Raw genomic sequence first — 23,967 nt, 5'->3', positions numbered from 1 at the left:
GTGCTCTGACCAGGAACCGAATCCATCACCTTTTGGTGTATGGGATGACACTCCAACCAGCTGAGCCATGCCAGCCATGGCAAGGCTGAATCACTTTTGATCCCCAGTGGCCCTGGGAGATTACTAAGCTTCTGCAGTTCTGAAAATATTGCTACATGGTATTTTTATCTTCTTATTCTGGCCACTTGTCTCATTGATGGTGTTTATCTGAGACTACTAAGTATATTTTCAAGTAAATGTTCTAGAACACAGCAGATGTTATATACATATTTAAATACATCATCTCTACTACATTTCTTATTAATGTTAGAAAAATAAATTAAGAAAAATACCTAATAAATCCTGCCAATTTGAGTGAAACAACCATTCTGTTCCCAAACATACTAGACTTCTTTCCAAATAACTTTCTTTACTCTCTGCAGGCTGATACATTAAAAGAGAGATATCAAAAAATTGGTGACACCAAAAGGAATACTCCCATTGAAGCACTCTGTGAAAACTTTCCAGGTGAGATGCTAAAAGGACACTCCAGCGAATGTGAATAAGGCTTTCAAGTAGGTGAAGATTATGACTTGGGATCTCTAGATAAAGGTGCTCCCCAGAAAAAAACTTAGTTTCTTTTATTGTTATTTAGCTCAAGATAGGTTATGTCACTTTCATTTGGTCCATAAAGAAAACACCGTGTCAAATAGTCTGTACAATATTCCTTGCTTGGCTCAGAGCTTCTGCCCATGCAAAGCATTCGGTTAATGAGCATGGCCTTTCACCTCTTTCTTAACAGAGGAGATGGCTACCTACCTGCGATATGTCAGGCGATTAGACTTCTTTGAAAAACCTGACTATGAGTATTTACGGACCCTCTTCACAGACCTCTTTGAAAGGAAAGGTTACACCTTTGACTACGCCTACGATTGGGTCGGGAGGCCTATTGTGAGTATCCTCTTTATCTACCTCCTCACCTCAGACCAGCACTACCTCATCCCTTTCCTTGCCAGACTTTTTGCTTAAATCTGTAGGGGGAAACATTCCTTTGACTGTAAACTTTACATTTACCAACATTTTCAGGATGATGCCATAGATTGCTCTTACTAGAGTTAGGAAGTAGGAGTTACTCCCTTATATGTTTTTAAGGCTATGACCAGTATGTCATAAGAGACCAGAAGTTAAGCCAGTTTTTAAAAAAATATATATTGTTATTGATTTCAGAGAGGAAGGGAGAGAGAATGATGAGAGAGAATCATTGATCAGCTGCCTCTTGCATGCCCCCTACTGGGGTTCAAGCCCACAACCCGGCATGTGCCCTTGACCGGAATCAAGCCCAGGTCCCTTCAGTCTGCAGGCTGATGCTCTATCCACTGAGCCAAACTGGCCGGGACATTAAGCCAGTTTTTAAGAAGAATTTTCATTTGAATGATACAGAAGCTGGTGCTACATAAGATGTTAAGGTGCTTGACTTCTAGGGTTGTAACCTAGCACCATAGGACACTTTTGAATGTGCTCTTCTGGCCAGGGGTCACAGGGCACGAGAGCATGCTAACAGACATCACCGCAGGATGTTTTTTTATTTTCAAAGGTAAGCTACTACTCTCCAATGAAGTATTGAGGACCAAGCTGCATCCCTTTTGCAGATAAGCAAACAGAGAAGACAAGAAGACCTTGAAATTGCCCTTGGTGGCTGAAAATAATAATTACTACTATTCTAGTAGAATTTGAATGATGCAGTCCTTTGCAGAGGCATTAAGTTGGACCTGTTTTCTCCATTTGACTTTGTGTTATATTTTTCCAGCCTACTCCAGTAGGGTCAGTTCATGTAGATTCTGGTGCATCTGCAATAACTCGAGAAAGCCACACACACAGGGATCGGCCATCACAACAGCCTCTACGAAATCAGGTGTGTTGGACCTTCATTGTTTCAGACATTCCCTTTATTTGTGGCTTATGTTAAGACCCAAATTCTTCAGCTTCTCTATTTAAGTGTACGTATTGAAATTAAAGACAAAGACCTTGCCAGTTTTCACTGGTATGGTGTGGCATTCTAGCATCCCTCAGAATTTGTGTAATGGCACTGAGATGCAGCCAGGTGCCTTACAGCAAGCATCCACTCTAGAGAATCTGGGCCTGTCGAATCTGTTGGCTGAAAGGACCTACTGGACATACAGGATATACAGGCTAGCCCACTTGGGGTCTCATCGACACTCCAGTGTGTAGCTCTTGCCAATGCTGGTTTTTCCTTGCTGATTAGGAAGGATGGGTAATTTGGACTTCCAGCTGCAACCTGGGAATGAACTGGCACCTCCACTCCACTCCTGTCCTTGTACTCAGGCTAACTCTAGAATTATGAATGAAGACTCAGCTTTGCTTTAGGCCACTCCTCAGAAGGCCATGTCATCTCTTTTTCAATGCTCATGGTTTGGGAAACTAGTGGTCTGGATGAGAGCCTTCTCTTAGCCTTAAAGACAGAGGAGGCAAGCACATACACAAAAACAAATTTGACAACATTTAAAAAAAGGAGAAACTGATTGGGAAGTGAGTATAATGAATATCTTTATATCATAGTATATTGCTAAAAGAAAAATGAGGACTCCAGTAGGCAAATAAACAAAGAATAATAAGTAAACATATACACGTGTGCATGCACACCCACACCCACATAATCATTAGCACCTATCAAATTAGCTTGTTTCCCCTCCTAACCTCACTTTTTTATATTCACAAATGCTTTTACAATAAAATAACAACCACACTTATCATCTCATAAATGCAACTGTGCAAGAACATAGGTTAAAAATAGCATATAGAAATAGTATATATGTACTCGTTACAGTGAAGTACATACAAAATATGGATAGACTCACCAATAAGTACATACTTGCTGGGGTCCAGCCCCAGCAGGTCCAGGGGTCCCCAAAGGTGTGGACGGAGTCGGCGAAGAAGGAATGACACAGAAACAGCATTCAGTTGATCAGCAGCCTAGCCAGGATCTCTAGCCAAGTTCTGGTCAGGATCTCCAGCGAAGTTCTGGTTAGGATCTCCAGCCAGGTTCTGTGTCCATGTTCTTTTGCTAAGTTCTCCAGCCAGGTTCTCCAGCCAGGTTCTGTAGCCATGTTCCCTCGCTAGGTTCTCCAGCCAGGTTCTGTCCAGGTTCTCCAGCCAGGTTCAGTCACCAGATTCTAGCCAGGTTCTCTTGCCATTCTAGCCAGGTTCTGTAGCCATTCTAGCCAGGTTCTGTAGCCAGGTTCTGTCTCTAGGTTCTTCAGCCAGGTTTTCTCGCTAGGTTCTGTCTCTAGGTTCTGTGGCCAGTTTCTGTCCAGGATCTTTTGCCATGTTCTCTCCAGCGAAGTTCTTCTGTGTGTAGGTTCTGTGTCTAGGTTCTGTGTCTAGGTTGTGTCCTGTTGTCTTGTTACATCTGTATTTATACCAGTTGATTCCAATCCTATCAATCTCTATTCCAAAGGTTAGGGCGTTTCTTATCTCCATTCCAGGGAGTAAAGATTATGTAGCTTAAGCATGATTGTTCGTAGTTAAAGTGATTAATTACCCGCCTGGCACTTAGTTAAGGGGTTTTATTCCCTCCCTAACTTCAGGGGAAAATCCCTACCTGGGGAAACAACCTTTCTCAGAGAGGTGACCTTGGTTAAAACACATAGTGCCAAGAAGGTGAGCAAACATATTAAGAACAGTATGCCATATATGCCAGGTCCCTTGAAACAGCAAGGATGGACCGGCTCCCGGCACATACTCTTGGCAAATGTGTGGCTTGGTGGTTAAGGAAAGTATAAGGGGAGGAAATTATGTATTAGATCGTAGGTAAGAAAAAAAGATGGGGTTTAGCAAACTCTGTACCCTAATTGGGTACATAGTTACATGCTTTGATCAAGGTAGTTGGCTAAGAATTTGTATTTGACTGAATTCTGTTAACAACACAGCACTATTGACCTCTGCGGTTAGCCCTCTCTCTCCTGCCCCCTTTCTTAAAAAAAACATAGTTAAGTGCACAGTTAAACTGACACTCTCTTCACTTTGCAAATTGTTACAAATACTCTAGAAAGTAATTTGATAAACTTACTGTCCTCTGTAATAGAATAATCTTTACTCTTGGAATCAATCACAATTAAACAACCCAAAATATAGATTAAGTTTTGTGTATAAAACTGTCGCAATGTCATTTGAAGTAAAATTTTAGAAATGACCCACCTATCCAATTATAAGGGAATAATTGTGGATCCATCTCAAATCCTTTATCAAATACCCTGGGTTATAATAAAGTGACTTGTAAATATTATATAGTCACTTAAAAGAATATTTAGGAAAACTTGTAGCAATCTGAAAATGTTTATGGTTTGTATAAGGGGAAATCAGAATACTACATTAGAAGTGCCTCAAAATTTCCCCTCAGGGAAAGGGAAGATGAGAGAATCAGTGGGAAGAGATAATGCCAGAGTATTAACAGAATTAGTTTTGGAAGAGGTAGTGTGGATATTTTTCTAAACTATTCTATAATGAAGTTATATTACCGTATAATGAAAATGCATTCATTGAAATGTACCTTTAAAAAAGGAAAATGCATTTAAATAGAAAAGATATGGAAAAATAAATAAGTAGTCAGTGAAGTCTAATCAACATATCTGCCTACTCATGTTTTTTTGAATATTTGAAAACTAAAACATGTGGGTCCCTTTGGTTTTTCTGTTCTTTTCTTCAGTGAATTCATAGTGCTGCTGTTTTGAATGGATTTTAAACATATGGGAACAAGAGATGGTTGAAAACTTAAATTGCCAGAGTAGAAAATGAGCTCATACCTAGAATCTGAGAAAGGACAGTGAATTTCAATGTACTTTTAACTGAAATGTCATTAAACTAGTGTATATAATTAGGAAATCTCATCTGAAAGGTGATAAGCTTGGTTTTGAAGAGTTTAATCTGAAGATCTCTGATTTTCCCCCCTTGTAGGATTTGTAGAATCCCATGGCTGCTGAAGGATTGAATTTCCCCTTATTAATGCAAATTTTACACTTGCTTCCCAGCAGGATTCTGAATCCTTGCTGGGTAGAATTCTTTCTGCCCTGCGCACTGTGGGCAAATGGATTTCTAGTGTCTGTTAAGCCTTTACACTGTGTTTAGTTTGTGGTCTCATGTCTTATATTCCATCACTGGGGTTGTTTTCTTAGGCTTTTTTAAAAAAATTACAGCTAAATAAGTCCCTTTTATGAGTTTAGGGAATGAAAGCAGTATGATTTTTTATACTAATTCGCTTCAAGTTTTGAAATCAGCAAAAGAAGAAAATAAAATCTCTCCTTGAGATCGAAAGATATTAACTTTACCTTAAAGGTGACAATGAATATGTTTTTCAGCAATTTTGACTCAGTAAATCTGAGGACCTACTATGTGAAAGTATGTCCTGGGGATACCAGGGTAAGAAGGGTCCTTGTCCTCAAAGAACTGACAAGCAGATAAGCCAAGGAGCCAGATAACTATAACAGAAGGCAGAACAGATAAGGTTCCGCTGAAACCGGTTTGGCTCAGTGGATAGAGCGTCGGCCTGCGGACTGCAAGGTCCCAGGTTCGATTCCGGTCAAGGGCATGTACCTGGGTTTCGGGTATATCCCTGGTGGGAGATGTGCAGGAGGCAGCTGATCGATGTTTCTCTCTCATCGATGTTTCTATCTCTCTATCTCTCTCCCTTCCTCTCAGTAAAAAGTCAATGAAATATATTTAAAACAAACAAACAAACAAAAAAAAAACAGATAAGGTTCCCAAGTCACAAATTAGCATCATCAGGATTTGGGAAAAGGAGACATTTTATCCAGTCTGAGCATGACAAAGAGTTTCATGAAAGAAGCTGTAGTTGATATGCTCTTAGGAGAATTAAGTGGAAATGAAAGAGTTATTTCAAGCAAAGAGGGAAATATGAGGAACAGCAAATTATCTAGTTCCATTCTGCTATAATATATGGTGTGATTAAGGAGACAGGCTAGGAAAGTAGGTTGGAGCCATTTAATGAAGCTCCTGGAATGCTGGGCTGTGGTAAGGATTAAGTACTAACGGTTTTGGAGCAGAGGAGTGATATGATCAAAACTTTGCTTTAGAAATCTTTTGGCGCAGAAGGTAGTAATAGCCTGGCAGCCAGCATGCAGAACAATCAGATGACAATGAGCTCCCTTGAGAGGTAAAGGGGCCGTTGCTGGCCTGTAGTAGAAAAGTGATACAGGGATATAACCTACCAGAATTAGCAGCCCACATGTATGTCAGGGTTGAGGGGAGAAGGATGAGTCAGAGCTGTTTCTGAGGTTTCAAGCCTGGATAATTAGGAGGGTGGTGATACTATGTCTAGAAATGGGAAAGTTGGGGGAGAAACTTACTTGGGGTTGAATTTAGGCATCTTTTTTTAAAAAAAAATATTGAATTCAGAGAGGAAGGGAGAGGGAGATGGAAACATCAATGATGAGCGAGAATCATTGATTGGCTGCCTCTTGCACAACCCCTACTGGGGATCGAGCCCACAACCTGGGCATGTGCCCTCGTCTGGACTCAAACCTGGGACCCTTCAGTCTGCAGGTCGATGCTCTATCTACTAAGCCAAACCAGCGGGGGTGAATTTAGGCCTCTTAAGTTTGAAATACTAGCAGTGCATTCCAACTGAAGATGGCTAATAGGCAGAGGATGGCTCTTGAAAGAAAACCAGAGAGCTATTTGGGAATCAAGGCATGGACGTGACATTGATGATAATGCCTAAAGAGCCTCATTTTTCTGGGTAAATCTGCCCGTCAATTGTGTGGTAGAGGAGTGAGCATGGGGGTTAACAGGCTCTGCTTGGTCCCATACTTAGAGTAGGAGGAGAAAGTGGAAGAGCTCAGAACTTGATTGTAGCTTATCCCAAGACTGTGGCCATTACAGTGGTTCTCAACCTGCGGGTCGCGACCCCTTTGGCGGTCGAACGACCCTTTCACAGGGGTCGCCTAAGACCATCCTGCATAACATATATTTACATTACGATTCATAACAGTAGCAACATTACAGTTATGAAGTAGCAACGAAAATAATTTTATGGTTGGGTCACAACATGAGGAACTGTATTTAAAGGGCCAGAAGATTGAGAACCACTGCCATAGACTAACCTTTTGGGGGCCTCTCTCAAATACAAGTCTTGTAAGGCAGAGATTTTTTGTTGTTTTATTTGCTACTATATCTCTAATACATAAAACAAATGTCTGGAATTATAGGCACTTGATAATTGTTTGAATGATTTAATGGATCTATCAAATGAGGAGCAGAAATTAATTAAATCAGATATTTGTTTAAAATATAGACTTTTATTTAATTTCCCATGAAAAATAAATTTGAAACTTTTCTTCCTATATGTTTTCTATTTCTATAAAGAGGTATTCTGCCTCACTTGGTAGCCAGAACAGGGCTGGATTATATGCTCAAGGGAAAGGGTTTATAAAAAAACAGCAGGTTCTTGCTGCAAAATAAGCTCAGGCATTTGTGTTAGTTCTCCATCACAACGAGAATTTTCAGGGAGAAATTACTTTGCCGGTTGTAGGTATATTGACTTGAGTACTCTTTGGTTCCTAGGTGCACTAATAGATCCCAAATCGAGCCTGTAACCCCGGCTTGTGCCCTGACTGGGAATCAAACCGTGACCTCCTGGTTCATGGTTCGATGCTCAACTACTGAGCCACATCGGCTGAGCTATTAAAATAGTTTTAAAAGACAAATCCAACAGTGGTTGAATGTCACCAGGGCACATGCTGGGGGTTGCAGGCTCGATCCCCAGTAGGGGGAGTGCAGAAGGCAGCCAGTTGATGATTCTCTCTCATCGTTGATGTTTCTCTCTCTCCTTTCCTCTCTCTGAAATCAATAAAAACTTATTTTTTAAGATTGTTTTTTTAAAAAAACTATTTTAATATCAGATGCTTAAGAACATTTTTTGAACATTCATTTTAACTGGCTAGAAAACTAATTAAATCATGAGGTTGTATAGAAGAAATGTTTCTAAAAGCTAGATCCAGTCAGATAGATCCCAGTGGGTTACATGGAATAACCTTTGCCTGGCATAGGAAAATATGTTAAGTACTAGAGGCCCAGTACACGAATTCATGCACCAGTGGGGTCCCTCGGCCTGGCCTGCGGGATCAGGCTGAAACTGGGCTCTCTGACATCCCCTGAGGGGTCCCAGGTTGCGAGAGGGCACAGGCCAGGCTGAGGGACCCCACCAGTGAGTGCATGATTGGGGCCGGGGAGGGACATGGGAGGTTAACCAGCCAGCGAGGGGCCACGGGAGGGCTCTAGGGCATATCCGGCCCGCCTCACTCAGTCCTGATCAGCCGGACCCCAGCAGCAAGCTGACCTACTGGTTGGTGGTCAGTGCACGTCATAGTGGCTACTCTATTGTCTGCCCCCTAGTGGTCAGTACACATCATAGCGAGTGGTTGAGTGGCCTTAGCATGTCATTAGCATATTACACTTTGATTGGTTGAACAGCCAACTGGACGATTTGTCACTTAGTATATAGGCTTTTATTATATAGGATAGAATGTTGCATTAACTAGCCCAGCTGGCATGGCTCAGTGGTCATTGAGCATCACCCTAGGATCAGGAGATCACGGCTCAATTCCCAGTCAGGGCATATGCCCGGGTTGCAGGCTTGATCCCCAGTAGGGGGCGTGCAGGAGGTAGCCGACCAATGATTCTCTCTCATCATTGGTGTTTCTTTCTCTCTCTCTCCCTTCCTCTCTGAAATCAATAAAAAAAATTTTTTTTAAATATTGCATTCACTAGGATGTACAGGCTTCCTGCTCTTTCAGAACTTTAAGCATTTTCATCATTTCCTTAATAGAAGAAGCTTAATAGAAGGAAATTTTTGTTAAAGTATGTATTTAAATAACCTTGCCTACGTTTTTTTTTTTAATATATTTTATTGATTTTTTACAGAGAGGAAGGGAGAGGGATAGAGAGTTAGAAATATCGATGAGAGAAAAACTTCAATCAGCTGCCTCCTGCACACCCCCCCACCGGGGATGTGCCCACAACCAAGGTACATGCCCTTGACCGGAATCGAACCTGGGACCCTTGAGTCAGCAGGCCGACGCTCTATCCACTGAGCCAAACCGGTTAGGGCACCTTGCCTACTTTTTTTCATTTCATATCTAAGGTTTATTATATTCCCAAAATTTATTAAGGGGCTTCCTTTGCCATTCTTCCTGCCCCATTCTTTTTTTCTCAGCTTACCCCCACTACATTAAAAAAAAATTTTATCTTGGAAGTGTGGTAAGAGAGAATATATAATCTAGTGTATTTGTTGTTAACCTTTGGTAATGTTCAGTCTCTATTCTTGTTTATTATAGTTGAAGACTATAAAATAAGGTCTAGAAGACTGGCAAGGGAGGCCAAAATGTTCTGTGTAAATGGCAACTTTTAACATATTATGGGAGCAGTAAAGTGAAATAGATACAATTCTTTGTGAATGTAATAAAAATTAATTTTTCAAAATACCTTTATATAAAGAATAGGATTGAGTGATTTGTTTGCTACATAGGAGAAAGTTGTTTTGCCTGCCTTTGCTTCAGAATAGTATCTTTGTCTCCAATAAGAATTTGAGCCCTAGTCAGTTTGGCTCAGTGGAATTCAATTGGCTCAGTGGGTCCCAGGTTCCATTCTGGTTAAGGTCACATGCCCGGGTTGCTGGCTTGGTCCCCAATGGGGAGTGTTCAGGAGGCAGCTAGCTGATCGGTGATTCTCATCATTGATGTTTCTATCTCTCTCTCCCTCTCACTTCCTCTCTCTAAAATCAATAAAAACATTTAAAAAATAAAATAAAAGGCAAAACAAAGCATTCATGAGAGAAGTAATTGCATTGAACATGTATCAGAACTCAAAACAACACCCAATGGATTATAAATGTCTTGATATTTTTAAGCATTTAAATTTTTTTGAGAACTGACAGTTCTCTATAGTAGTTTAGACGTTTTCGTATTCTTCAGTATTACAAAAAAAAAAGTTGTAGAGAGAACTGAAGAAGCTATTACTAATAGATATTAGTTAGAGATATTACTTATAATATTAGAAGAACAGATTTATCCCCAAAGCTCTAGTAGTGAGAATAAATGAGACTAAGTTCTCTGAGGATATGGATACTGCCAGTAAGTTATATAAAATAGTTGATGTGTTATAAACCAGTCTTATTTTGGAAAATGAAACATCTGAACCTCTGTTGATAGAAATAATTGGAGGAGGTAGGTATATTTTGGGTAGCTTTTGATTCTCTCGAATGTGAAGCAGTATAAAACTAAACCCCTCTTTTATATGAGTATATAAGAAGCAGATTAATACAGCTGCCTTCTTACAGAATATGCTCATTCCCTGAGGAACATCAGAAATCATGGCCAGGCCCTAGCTGGTTTAGCTCAGTTGATAGAGCATCAGACTGCGGACTTAAGGGTCCCAGGTTCGATTCCATTCAAGGGTACATGCCCGGGTTGTTAGCTCGGGAGGCAGCCAGTCAGTGATTCTCTCTCACCATTGATGTTTCTATCTCTCTCTCCCTCTCCCTTTCTCTCTGAATCAATAAAAAATATATATTTTTTAAAAATCACAGTCAGGCCCTGACCGGTTTGGCTCAGTGGATAGAACATCGGCCTGCGGACTCAAGGGTCCCAGGTTCGATTCTGGTCAAGGGCATGTACCTTGGTTGCGGGCACATACCCAGTGGGGAGTGTGCAGGAGGCAGTTGATCGATGTTTCTCTTTCACTGATGTTTCTAACTCTATCCCTCTCCCTTCCTCTCTGTAAAAAATCAATAAAATATATTTAAAAAAAAAAATCACAGTCAGGCCCTGACCGGTTTGGCTCAGTGGATAGAGCATCGGCTTGCTGACTCAAGGGTCCCAGGTTCGATTCCGGTCAAGGGCATGTACCTTGGTTGCAGGCACATCCCCAGTAGGGAGTGTGCAGGAGGCAGCTGATCGATGTTTCTCTCTCATCGATGTTTCTAACTCTCTATCCCTCTCCCTTCCTTTCTGTAAAAAATCAATAAAAATTTTTTTTTAAAAAAAAAATCACGGTCAGGATCCTTTATATACTGTTACCCATATGACTTCATGTTCCATCAGCAAAGAAGATGAGTAAGTTATAGCTTGTATGTGAGGCTTTAAAAATAATAATAAAAGCCTTTTGGTGACTTATAGGTGAGCTTTAACTCTTGACAACAGAAAGGGGAGAGTGAACATGGAGCCTTAAACCACTACTTTGTCACTCTTCCTTTGCTTTTTTATAGAGTACAACATTTATAGCTTTGAACATTTCAAGATTTATAGAATTCTTACTGGTTTCATGCAGAGCAGCAACATCATATCTCAGCCCCTGCTGCTGTTTACATCAGCAGCAATTAAAATTTGATTTCTTATCCCTCATTGCAGCCTCTCCTACTCCTCATTTTTCATTTTTGTAGAGCCTTAGGACTGATACAGCTGAGCATCGTGATGTTAACATCTCCTCAGCCATCTGGCACAGGGGAAGAGGCACCTGAACAGATTGTTCAGAACAAAAATCACATATGAGCAAGATCAAAATACTGTGAAATCTAAAAAGCAGGTGAAGAGAATCTGAATGATACCAAAGGTGAATGCAGAACCCAACAAGCTTCATTTTGCTGGGAAAAGATCTGCCTTTAGCTTTCTAGGAGAAATTCTTTTTTTTTTTTTTTTTCAAGTCCTTTAGTTGATCTCTTACCCCCCTACCTCCTGCCCCGCAACCCTCCCCGGCCTTCCTGCTGCAGTTTGACAATCTGTTTGAGGCAGCTCTGCCTCTAAAGGAGAAATTCTTAATAGTGGAATAATTCATATCTAACTAAACTTTTTCTAATTCCAGACTAGAGACTGTTAACTAAAGGAATCAGGAAAACACTGTAGCCTCCCCCCCCTCCCATCATTTTATATTCTTGATGTGTGAACCTGCTTTTAAAGAGATGCTTTGTTCATTCTTCTAGCTAAGAAAGCATGTTCCAGCCACTGCCACTGCTCATTTTGTCTGGGTTGAAGTATCATGGAGGTTTGTGTTGAGAGTAGTGGGCTCCCTATTTAAGAAACGGCATATTATCTTGATTCTTAATGCTAGGAATTTTCTGTATTGACTGTCGTCTATTTAGATTGTTCTTTAGTCTGAAATTATTTATAAGTATGATTATTCCTTTGTTCATTAGTCTTAACATTCTGAATTTGGTCTGCTTAGTGGCTATTGAAATTTTACTAATAGGGAAGCTAAAAGATGGTGATTTCAGCTTTTGATTTATTTATTTTTTCCTCCTTTGGTGATTTTTTTTTTTTTCTGTGACTGGGTGAGAATGGTGAGTTCAACTAGACTATCAATAGACTGTCATGTATTGACTTATTAGGCTGAAATGAATGTAGTCAAGCTAACTTTACCCCAGTGCTTTGCAGCAGTTGTTCATTTAAAATCCAAAACAAGAACACTAATGTACTTGATTTTGTTATTGCTTGCTGTTGCTTCACCTTTCCTTCCCTATTGCTCTCATGCTTCCTAATGCCTGAGCAGACTGCATCATCAGAGCGCCGAGGAGAGTGGGAAATCCAGCCCAGCCGGCAGACCAATACCTCGTACCTGACGTCTCACTTGGCTGCAGATCGCCATGGGGGATCAGTGCAGGTACTTACTGCCTTTATTGCCTTTCCCTGGCCTTCCTAGCTTGACTAGTAGAATGTTGGCTTGGTTCCTTTAGAATGGAAACTTACAGCAAGGTTGAGGGTGCTTGAATAGGTAACTGAATATCAGTGTACTGACTTTCTGCCTTTGTGGACTTTTAAGAGTCACTTGTTAAGATGATTGCTGGTTATTATCATTGACTAAGGAACGTCTATATGGTTTCTGATACTGATTTCTGCTTAAACTAGTTCTACAACTTTAATCCACTCATGATAAACCATAAAAATAAGGTCCAGGTAGAAGTTGTTTAGTGTCAAGTTGATGAAGTGTAAAGACTTGAAATGCATAAAGTTAAGTATTTTGGCGGTAGAGGACTGCATATGTAGCTCATTCTATGATAATATGTGCCTTAGTGCATAACCTGAGAATGTTAATAAGTCCAAGTCAGCTGTTTCTGAGTCAGTGCCCTCGCAGTTGGGCTATTTATTTTTCCTCCTGGAATACATGCGGTCTTGGAGAATTATTTCTGACTTCATTTGGACTATTTTGAATCTCTGTTCTCTCTAGTACTTAAGAAGTACTTGTATCTCTAACTTTTCTTATGTCACTGTATTAATAATCTTAACCAAATTGTTTTTCTCATATTAAGTGACACCACCAATTGGGGCACACAAATAAACCCAGAGCTACCAAATAGAAATTCTTATAGAGGGGTAGATAAACCTTTTGCACATAGAAATGCATCTTGATAGGCTTGATTGTCTAGAATATGCTTTTACATAGAGTTGAGTCACTAAAGTTAGGACACAGGAAATTAGGAGATAGCTTTGGCCCTCTTAAATCCTCATAGGAACATTTAGGTTAAAATGATGGATTAAACACACAGATCTACTCTCACTTCTCCTTAAACACACTAACAGAATGAAAAAGCAATTTTTAAAGGCATAAATTCATCTAAAACGGAGAAAACAGAAGAGGAGGCAACAGCAACAAAATGTTAGAAGCTGGAAGGCAGATGGGCAGTTATTAAATGGCTTAGGATTCTCAAGAAAACTGAATCCCGTGCCAGGAGAAGGGACAGCTGAGAACCTATTTACACTGGGGAAACCCCAGAAGGCTCAGAAGTTGGCCTTCTGTAAGGGGGAGGTGGGTGTGTGGAGGGGCATGTGCTAAAATAATGAAGACTGATTAAAAGTCAGTTTTAGAAGCCAGAGGTCCCTAGGTGCTCTTCTCCTCCCTCAGCAAAGACCAAATATGTATTCTTTTATGTTCTTCAAAGATTTATTCTTTAAAAAGGCAAATAAAGGGTCTCTGGATTAGGGGGTATGAGGCACATCTGGGGGCAGAATACCAGCCTGATAAAAAAAATGGAGATTAAATGAATGTATGCATACTGACTGCCTTATTTCCCCTTTGAGTCCTTCAGAATGCTGAGAGCCAGGTGTATACCTTCCAGGCAGGAGATTGAGTTGGCTCTGAGGAATCTGACCAGCCCAAAAGAAAATATCTGAGCATGTTAACAAAATGGTTTCCCTACTGAAATGGCCCAGCCAAGTCATTCTGCAGTGAGATCCATATTTTAGAAGTCCCACCCCTGTACTTAGAGTACCAGTTAACATTGCAATCTCCCACTTTTATATATGAGCAGACAATCAAGGATTATTCGACTTCTGAGGAAAGCCTTTAATGTGATATAGACCAAAGTAAACAAAAGCAAAAAAATAAAAAATAAAAAATAATATATATATATATATATTCCTTATTATTAATATCCTCAGAAACAGAAGATACTGCACCTGTGAAGCAAGGACAAGATGCTATGTTTAAAAGGAATATTCTCAGAGCAATAAAGAAAAAAAAAAGAGCTCTTGGAAATTAAAAACATAATAAACAAAAAACTTATACTCAATAGTTTGGAAGATGAAGTTGTGAGGAAGTCTCCCAGAAAGTAGAGCAAAGAGACAGAGAGGTGAAAATAGTACAAAACAATAAAAGATTTAAAGAGAGTCCAGGAAGTCCAATTTCTATATAGTGGGAGTTCCCAGAGGAGTAAAAACAGAGAAAGTGGAGGGGAGGAAATCATTAACAAAATAATTTCCCAGAATTCATAGACTTGTTTCCAGATCAAAGGGACCCACTGATTGCCCACCATAAATGTGTAACAGAACCATACCAAGGTACATCGTTGTGAAATTTCAGAACACCAAGGACAAAGAGAAAATCCTTCAAGCTTCCAGAAAGAGAAAACAGTCATATGCAGAGAAAGGATCAGGATTTAGTATAGCTTCAAATTTCTGAATCGCAGTACTGGAAACCAAAGAACGATGCCTTTAGAATTCTGAGGGAAAAATTATTTTCAACCTAGAATTCTGTACTCAGCCAAACTGTCAATCTGGTTAGAATATAGAATAAAGATGTTTGCAGAAATCTGTGGTCTCAAAAATTTTACTTCTCATGCACCCTTTTTTATAAAGCTACACAAGGATGTGTATTATGAAAATGAGTGAGTAGACCAAGAAAGAGGAATAAATACATGGGATCCAGGAAACAAGAGATCTAACACAGACCCAGCTGGTTTGGCTCAGTGGATAGAGTGTTGGTCTGTGGACCAAAGGGTCCCAGGTTCAATTCTGGTCAAGGGTACCTCAGTTTCAGGTTCCTCCCCTGCCCGGGCCCTGGCCAGGGCATGTGCAGGAGGCAATCAGTCAATGTGTTCTCTCACATCAATATTTCTATCTTTCCCTCTCTCTTCCACTCTCTCTAAAATCAATGGAAAAATATCCTCAGGTGGGGATTAAAAAATAAATCTATATATATAAAAGGCTAATATGTGAAGTGTCTGCTCATCTGACCAGTCGCTATGACACACACTGGGGGCAGACGCTCAAGGCAGGAGCTGCTGTGATGCGCACTGGTCATTTACAGAGAAACGGCACTGCGGACCTGGCACCCACAAAGCAACACTCGGCTTCCCCCAAGTGGGACACAGTCCCCACCACCATCCCAGAGCAACAGCCCACCAAATAGCAGCCAACACTGTCAAGACCCCATGGCACAAATTGCAGCCCCCAGCCCAGCCCAGCCTAGCCCGGAAACTGTGGACACCGGGTAATGAGTCATGTAGCAGCACTCGGCTTCCTCTCCTTAGCAACAGGCCATTTAACAATAAACGGCAGCATGGACCTGGCACCCACAAAGCAACACCCAGCTTCTCCCAAGTGGGACACAGGCCCCGCCATCACCCTGGAACAACACCCCACCAAATCGCAGCCAATGCTGCCGAGACCCCATGGCGCAAAATGCAGCCCACAGCCCAGCCCAGCCTGGAAATGGAGGCTGTGGGCACTGGCTAATGACGTTACGTACCAGTGCCCAGCTGCCTCTCCCTAGCGACTAGCCTCCCTGGAGTCTCTTCAGCCCAGGAACACAACTTGCTTTATAGCCAGGTGGAAACATTTTACACTTTAACCAAATGTCTGTGAAGCGTTTTCCCATGCCTCATCTCATTTAATCCTCATGGAAGTCCTGGAGTAGGTAGATAGGAGACTCAGTGGAATCCTATTTTCTTTTCATTAGCCAGAAAATGGAGATTTAGAAAGCTTAGAAACTTGACCCAACTGAAAAGAAGTAAGAAATGGTGGACCTTGAAAATGACTTCAGGTTTTCTCACACAGAATATAGTCAAAACACTGCTGCAGTTAGATATTTTACCCTTTGCTCTCCCTGCTCATCTGATCAATAATAATCTGCTTCATGTTGATACTTACTGCTGTGTTGCTGATAATTACCTGAAAGAGAAGTTGGGGTTCTTCACTGGGCTGGAAAAAGTTTAGCTAAATCAGAAAGCAGGCCTAATTAAGCAAGTTTATTCTATGTATATAAAAGGCTACGTTGACTTGTGCATGTGTGATAAATATAAAGCTCTCACTGGCGCCAATCGCACATGTGTGTTTTGATCTGTCATTGTCACTCATGAATTTGGTTGACACTTCTATTATAGAGAAAGGGCAAAGAGTGATATTAAAATAGTTCTTCTAATTAATTTCCTTTCAATGTGCACAAATTTGTGCACCGGGCCACTAGTAAATAAATAAAAATACTTGAGATGTGTATTTCACACTTAAGTCAACATTATAAAAAAATAAAAAGAGAGAGTGATCTAACACAGAAGAGAAGGGACTCACCAGTATAATGGTAAAGTCAGGAGGTCCCAGGATAGGATAGCCCAGGGGTGGGCAAACTTTTTGACTCGAGGGCCACAATGGGTTCTTAAACTGGACCTGAGGGCCGGAACAAAAGCATGGATAGAGTGTTTGTGTGAACTAATATAAATTCAAAGTAAACATCATTACATAAAAGGGTACGGTCTTTTTTTTCAATAGTTTTATTCATTTCAAACGGGCCGGATCCAGCCCGCAGGCTGTAGTTTGCCCAAGGCTGGGATAGCCTGTCCCAGACAAGGCTTTGTGAGCAGTTTTACCAAAACGATGAATCAGCCCTAGCCGACTTGGCTCAGTGGATAGAGCGTCAGCCTTTGGACTGAAGGGTCCCAGGTTCGATTCCAGCCAAGGGCACATGCCTGGGTTGCGGGCTCGATCCCCAGTGTGGGGTGTGCAGGAGGCAGCCGATCAATGATTCTCTCTCATCATTGATGTTTCGCTCTCTCCTTCTCCCTTCCTCTCTGAAATAAAGAAAGAAATATATATATATATATATATATATATTTTTTTTTTTTTTTTAAATGATGAATCGACTAGGATTCTATGTCAGAATATTTTGAAAGTAAGTGTTTAGATAAATGACAGCTTGGTTAGAATTAGTGATTAACAACTAATGTATAAAATCTAAGTAAAAATAAAATTTAAAAGATAACTTCAAGGAAAACAAATTATATAGGAATACTTTATAGCACAGTTGCAAATAGCTTTTAATAGTCATAACGCAAACACTAACAATTGATCTAATCAAAATTATAGGATAAATTATAATAGGAGAATAGATGGATGGAAAAAGTGAATATAATGCCAAAAATTATTAATTAAGATGCATATTGTTCAGAGATATGTAGGTAAAAAACAAGAGTCAGCTATCAAGGAAGGGGGAAAGAGACAGCTGTTTTTCCTAATGATCCTTATAGAAATAGTTGATTCTTTACACAGTGTATTCATATAACTGATAAAAATAAAATAAAATGTAACTAAAAATATATATACATATATACATGATTTATCACATTTGCCAAAGAAGTTTATTAGCCTAGCCTTCTGTTGTTGAAATGTGAATTACAGCTATTTTGTAGAGTAATTTTATCAATGTTTATTAAAATCTTAAACATCTACACTTTGTGATCCACTTAATCCAATTTCAGATATATATCCCTCAGGAATGCACAGATACTAAAGATACATGTTCTAGAATCTAGATCATGGCTGTTAAAAGAAATATGAGTCACTTTTATAATTTAAAATTTCCTAGTAATCACATTAAAAAAGTGAAAAGAGCCCTAGCTCAGTGGTTGGCAAACTGGCCCCTTGAGTGTGGCTCTTTCACAAAATACCACATGCAGGCACGCACGTACCGTGCGTTTGAAACTTCGTGGCCCATGCCACGGGGCCAAAGAGCCGCATGTGGCTCGCGAGCCATGGTTTGCCAACCACTGTCCTAGCTGGTTTGGCTTAGTGGATAGAGCATCAGCCTGAGGACTGAAGGGTCCCGGATTCGATTCCAGTCAAGGGCACATGCCAGGATTGCGGGCTCGATTCCCAGTAGGACGCATGGAGGAGGCAGCCAATCAGTGATTCTTTCTCATCATTGATCTTTCCATCTCTCCTCCTCCCTTCCTCTCTGAAATCAATAAAAAAATATATATTTTTAAAAGTAAAAAGAAACATGTGAAACTAACTTTAATAATACATTTAATCCAGTATATCTAAAATAGTTCAACATGTAGTCAATATTAAAAATATTAGAAATATTTTACCTTTTTAAAACTAAGTTTTTGAAATCTGGCATATAGTTTACTCTTACATCCAGATTAAGAACAAACATCTTAATTTGGACTAGCCACATTTTAAGTACTCAGTAGTCACATGTGACTAGAGGCTACTGTATTAGACAGTGCAACTCTAGAATGTTTATTGCTGGCTTGTTTCTAATACCAGAAAATCATGCTTAGCCTAACCTTGATGACCTGCAGATGCCATGACCTACCCAGGAGGGAGTGCAGAACTCTGAGAAGTTTGCTCTGATGAAGCACACGGACACTCCCATTCCAACTTATTTAATAGGTAGACCCCTATGGCCCCATCCTCCCAATATTTCCATAGCTGTTCCATATGTAGAGGCCCAAATTCAAGAAGACAGTATATTTTTCTCTTTCAAAAAGATGACTCTAAAGTTGTTTAAATTAAAACATATAGGAAATATCTATACATACCGTATGTGGGACCAAAGAAGAGCCTGAGACTTAAGAATGACATTTAACATTTAATCATTATTTATTTGCTCAAATCTTTATAATTTTTAATTATTTACAATTCTTGTTAAGGTCAGTATTATAGATAGGAAAACTAAGTAGAGAATTGCCAAATAGGTTAGTTGTGAGAAATAGGATTGAAATGTTGATTATCAGTTAAAGCACTTCTTCCTTTGGTGCACAGCTCTGATTTTTTTTCACATTAATATTTCAAAAAAAATGGGAGTAATAACTCAAATTTTTTAGACTCCCAAAAGAGATATTACCAATATTAAGGACTAAAGTTCAAAATAGTACTTCACCTTAGTCTCTTTCATAGATATTAATCCCATAGATATTAATTACTTTGTTCTTGTGTGATATAGGCAGAGAAATGTGGGATTAATTTTAATAGCGATTACAGCAAATTAAATGTCAGTATTCCACATACAGAAATAAAGCTTAGCCCAGTCGGGTGTGGCTCAGCGTTTGGGCATCGACCCAGGAATCATGAGGTCCCTGCTTCAATTTCCACATGCCGGGTTGTGGGTTCAGTCCCCAGTAGAGAGCATGCAGGAGGTAGCTGGTGGATGATTGTTTCTCATCATTGACATTTCTCTCTCTCCCTCTCCCTTCCTCTCTGAAATCAATAAAAACATTTTTTTTATGTTTGGCTCAGTGGCTAGAGTATCAGCCTGCGAAGCAAAGGGTGCCAGGTTCAATTCCAGGGCACATACCTCAGTTGCAGGCTCCTCACCGGCCTGGGCCCTGGTCAGGGCTCGTGCAGGAGGCAGCCAATTGATGTGTTTCTCTCATATCAATATTTTTCTCTGTCTTTCCCTTTCTCTTCCATTCTCTCTAAAAATCAATGGAAAAATATCCTCGGGTGAGGATTAAACAACAACAACAACAAAAAAAAAACTTTTTAAAGAAATAGCTTACTTAAAAAATTCAATTGAAAAAATATAAAAATGATATTGTTTAAAGTACTAATTCATTATATTCAAAAGGTTATTTATAATTTTTCAAATTGTTTTTGCTCTATATCATTGTGCTTAGCTTAGTAATTATGAAGTTGATAGTACCAATATTATTGATAGTCTAACAGTTAAAAAGCAAGGCTCACGGAGGATATTGTGGTAGAGCTAAGCCTGAATCCAGCTCTTCGGTCACCTACACTAGTGTTTTTTCCACTGCACATATAGGCAGCAGTTCAGTGGTTTAACAAACTGTAGCTCTATCTTGAAATAATTCTGTGGATGCTCTGAGGCTCAGATTGATTCCTAAAGGGCAATTAAGTTTAAGGCTAGACAACTGGTATTAAGGTTCCCATTTGTGCCTGATTCATTTGAGACCAGGTTCTCATTGATACAGACAACTGTCTAGTCTGTAAAGTGAGGATAACCTCTCCCTTCGATTGCCTGAGGACATTGCTTGTGGGCCTTCATAGCAAGGAGAAATTGGAGAGTATGAGACATGTGAAACGCCATGAGCAAGCACCATGACCCAAAGTCACCAGGTAATTCACAGGGGCGGTGCTTATTCCCACTTTGTTCATGTTAGTAGAGGCCAAGACGTTTTACTTAACATCTTGTCTAGTTGCTGAGTTGTTCTTTAAGAAACTTACTATGGCCGTAACCGGTTTGGCTCAGTGGATGGAGCATCGGCCTGCGGACTGGGAGATCCCAGGTTCGATTCCGGTCAGGGGCATGTGCCTTGGTTGTGGGCACATCCCCAGTGGGAGGTGTGCAGGAGGCGGCTGATCAATGTTTCTCTCTCGTCGAAGTTTCTAACTCTCTATCTCTCTCCCTCTCTGTGATAAATCAATAAAATATATATTTTTTTAGAAAAAAGAAAGAAAAGAAACTTACTATGATTTCTCCTTTAATCTTTGTGCTCACAGAATGAATTTACAGCACTATCACTAGTGTGCAGCCAAAATGTGCCCACACGAAGCAAATGTAGGCTGAGGAAATGAACGGGGCAACATTAGCTTGAGGAGCTGTGGTTCTCCAGTCTGTAAACCCTCTCTCCTCAACCTTTGGTTTTTGCTAGTTTTCCCCCAACTTTTTATTTTGAAATTTACAGAAAAGTTGCAGGGTATAGAGGATGCAATGAGCTTGTTTATGTCCTTAACCTAGATTAACAAATGATTAAGATGTTGTCATATTTGCTTTAATTCTGTATGAGGGGTTGAAGGAGGCAGAGGAGTGTTCACTAAACGATTTAAATGTAATCATTACATTTTATCTCAGAATATTTCAACCTACATCTCCTAAGAACAGAAACATTCTCTTGTGTAACCGCTAACACCATTTTATAGCCAAGAAAATTAATAATAATTCCATAATATCTAATGTAGTACATGTCACATTTCCCCCAATTGTCCCCAAAATTAATTTTACTGTGTTTCAGATTTTATTAAGGTTTGTCCATTGCATTTGGTTGTTATGCATCTTCAGTCTCTTTCAATTTCTTGGTCTCTGAATTCTTAATCTCTTTTAATCTGTAATAGTCACCCGTCTATATATATATATATTTTTTTTTTTAAGACGTCTTTTTTGAAGAGCCCAGTCTTTTTGTCCTATAGAATGGTCCCACATTTTGGATTTGTCAGTTTGTTTCCTTAATACTTAGATTCAGATAAAACTTTTTTTTTTGCAAGAATACTACATAGATAATGTCATATAGTATTTATTATATCACTAGAGGCCCGGTGCACAGATTTGTGCACCAGTTGGGTCCCTCAGCCTAGCCTGTGGGATTGAAATCGGCTCTCCAACATCCCCTAAGGGGTCCCGATTGCAAGAGGGTGCAGACCAGGCCGAGGGACCCCATAGGTGTACAAATTTATGCACCAGGCCTCTAGTATGCATATAAGATCTTTGGTTAATCTCTTCCCGCCCTCCCCCCTTCCCCCTTCCCTCTGAGATGCATTATCTCTTCCATGTTCCCATGCCTGTGGTTTCTGCTCCTGCGTTGAGCATCTGCCTGCTGGTGGTCAGTACACATCATAGCTACTGGTTGGATGGTTGAAAGTTGGCCGGTTGCTTAGGATTTTATATATATAGATATATACATGTCAGGAGATAAATAATATCGATGGTTCCATTAAGCAGAAATGCTAAATTGGATCTGTAGCAGAAATGTGGGGTCTCCCTTGGGTAAGTCCAAATTTAATGATGTAGGTTTCTTTAACCATACAACATTGTTTTAATTTTTTAAAAGCATGTATTATTAATGACAATAAATATTATTGATTTAGTCATAATGGTGGGCATAGACTATTAATAAGTAGTATTCACCTTGTCTGCTCTTTTTTCTTTGAATAAATACCCTAAAGACTCCAACCTCCCACCTTCCTCTTTATGACTATGTAGGAAATTTTTACGAATTAATTGCTGGTAAGGACCCCAGAGGTAGAAGTAGATAAGAATAAACATTTATAAAGGGAGAATAACAGTAATACGAATATTTATTGAGCCATTGCTATGTACCATGGCACTGGGCTAAGCACTTTCTGTGGATTGTCTACACAGTAACCCAATTAGGTAAGCAGCATTGTTTCCCCATTTTACAGATTAGGAAGCTCAGGCACAGAAAGATTGAGGATCTTGCCCCAGGACCCACAGCAAGTAAGTGATGGAGCTAGGGTTCAAACCCAGGGCCGACTAAATCTAGAGCCCATTACTGTGCTATGCTGCCTCCATTATTGTGCACCAGGTATTATATCAGACACTGTCTTATACATTTTCTTGTATAATTCTCACATCAAACTGTAAGAAACAGTCTCAAGTAAATGAAGTTACTTACCCAAAGGCATATGATATCCGAACCGTTTATTCTATTTTGTGGTTCTCTCCCATATTTCAGCCAAGATCTTTAACAACAGAGTGGTTTGTGCAGCGGGGTCCCTTTTTCCACTCCCCAGCACCCACATAAGCAGGAATCATGTGTTGGAAATGAAACCAGGTGACAGAAGCAACTGCACAAGCAAGAGAAGCCTGATCGGGTCCACATTAACCAGATGACAGGAGAGCCTTCAGTTACAATTCGGGGACCATCAGTGAGACCTGGGATGACACTGAACCTGAAATAAAGGTGGTTGAAATAAGACTGGTCTTCCAGGGGAACGTTTCCTTATCGTCTGCCCTCTCACCAGAGAGGACGTGGCAATCTTGTTATTTGAGTAACTTCAAACTGATGGTCAAAGCCATGAAGAAATTTTTGAAGGAAAGTGTGATTGCTTATAGTTTCTGATGCCCACTATTAATCTCCTTTGTAGAATTTTTTAACATCATCACTGAATCTATATATAATTATAGTATAATAAATTTGAGGAATAGAATTAAAGAGAGTAATATGACCTATTGCATAGGATTTTTGTAGGGATTAAATTTACACACACACACACACACACACACACACACACACACACACAAAATCTAGTAGAGTCCTTGACACAGAGTAGGCATTCAGTATGGAAGTTATCATCATTATATGTTTACATCATTGAATTTTGTGTCCTCACATGATAAGATCTGGGAACCTTTCCTAACTTAGGGCAGTTGGCCCTCAACCTAGGAAAACAAACATTCCAGACACTGCCTGACTAGTACCTAAGCAAGAGACCAGATCTCCCTTAGTGACCCTCTCTGGCACTGGCAGGAGGCTCCTATTGTCATGGTGTCTGTCACACTCTGTCTTTCTGTTTCAGGTGGTTAGCTCAACCAATGGAGAGCTGAATGTCGATGACCCCACAGGAGCCCACTCCAATGCACCAATCACAGCTCACGCTGAGGTGGAAGTAGTGGAGGAAGCTAAGTATGTTCATCTTTCAAGGGGGCTCTTGA

The 23,967-nt window shown here is 40.0% G+C and overlaps 1 protein-coding gene across 11 annotated transcripts in view; it reads left to right on the top strand.

The window, feature by feature from the left end:
• The window catches only part of CSNK1G1 (casein kinase 1 gamma 1), a 159,037-nt gene that overhangs the window by 121,093 nt on the left and 13,977 nt on the right, over positions 1–23,967 (top strand). For 6 of the 11 annotated variants that reach the window (XR_004966851.1, XM_036304334.1, XM_036304318.1 and 3 more), the window contains 5 exons: positions 423–507; positions 782–930; positions 1,787–1,891; positions 12,553–12,663; positions 23,832–23,938. Coding sequence is in view for 8 of the 11 variants with exons in the window: in XM_036304334.1 (XP_036160227.1) it covers positions 423–507; positions 782–930; positions 1,787–1,891; positions 12,553–12,663; positions 23,832–23,938 (557 nt within the window). In the remaining 3 variants the exon portion in view is untranslated. Of the gene's footprint in view, positions 1–422; positions 508–781; positions 931–1,786; positions 1,892–12,552; positions 12,664–14,438; positions 15,285–22,987; positions 23,216–23,831; positions 23,939–23,967 lie in introns of those variants that run through there. The other 5 variants (XR_004966863.1, XR_004966868.1, XM_036304369.1 and 2 more) reach the window with 5 other exon arrangements.

Source organism: Myotis myotis, unplaced genomic scaffold (assembly GCF_014108235.1).
Source record: "Myotis myotis isolate mMyoMyo1 unplaced genomic scaffold, mMyoMyo1.p scaffold_m19_p_1, whole genome shotgun sequence".
Lineage (NCBI taxonomy): Eukaryota > Metazoa > Chordata > Mammalia > Chiroptera > Vespertilionidae > Myotis > Myotis myotis.
The sequence above is the reverse complement of the archived record's forward strand: the minus strand, read 5'-3'. Positions and strand labels throughout refer to the sequence as shown.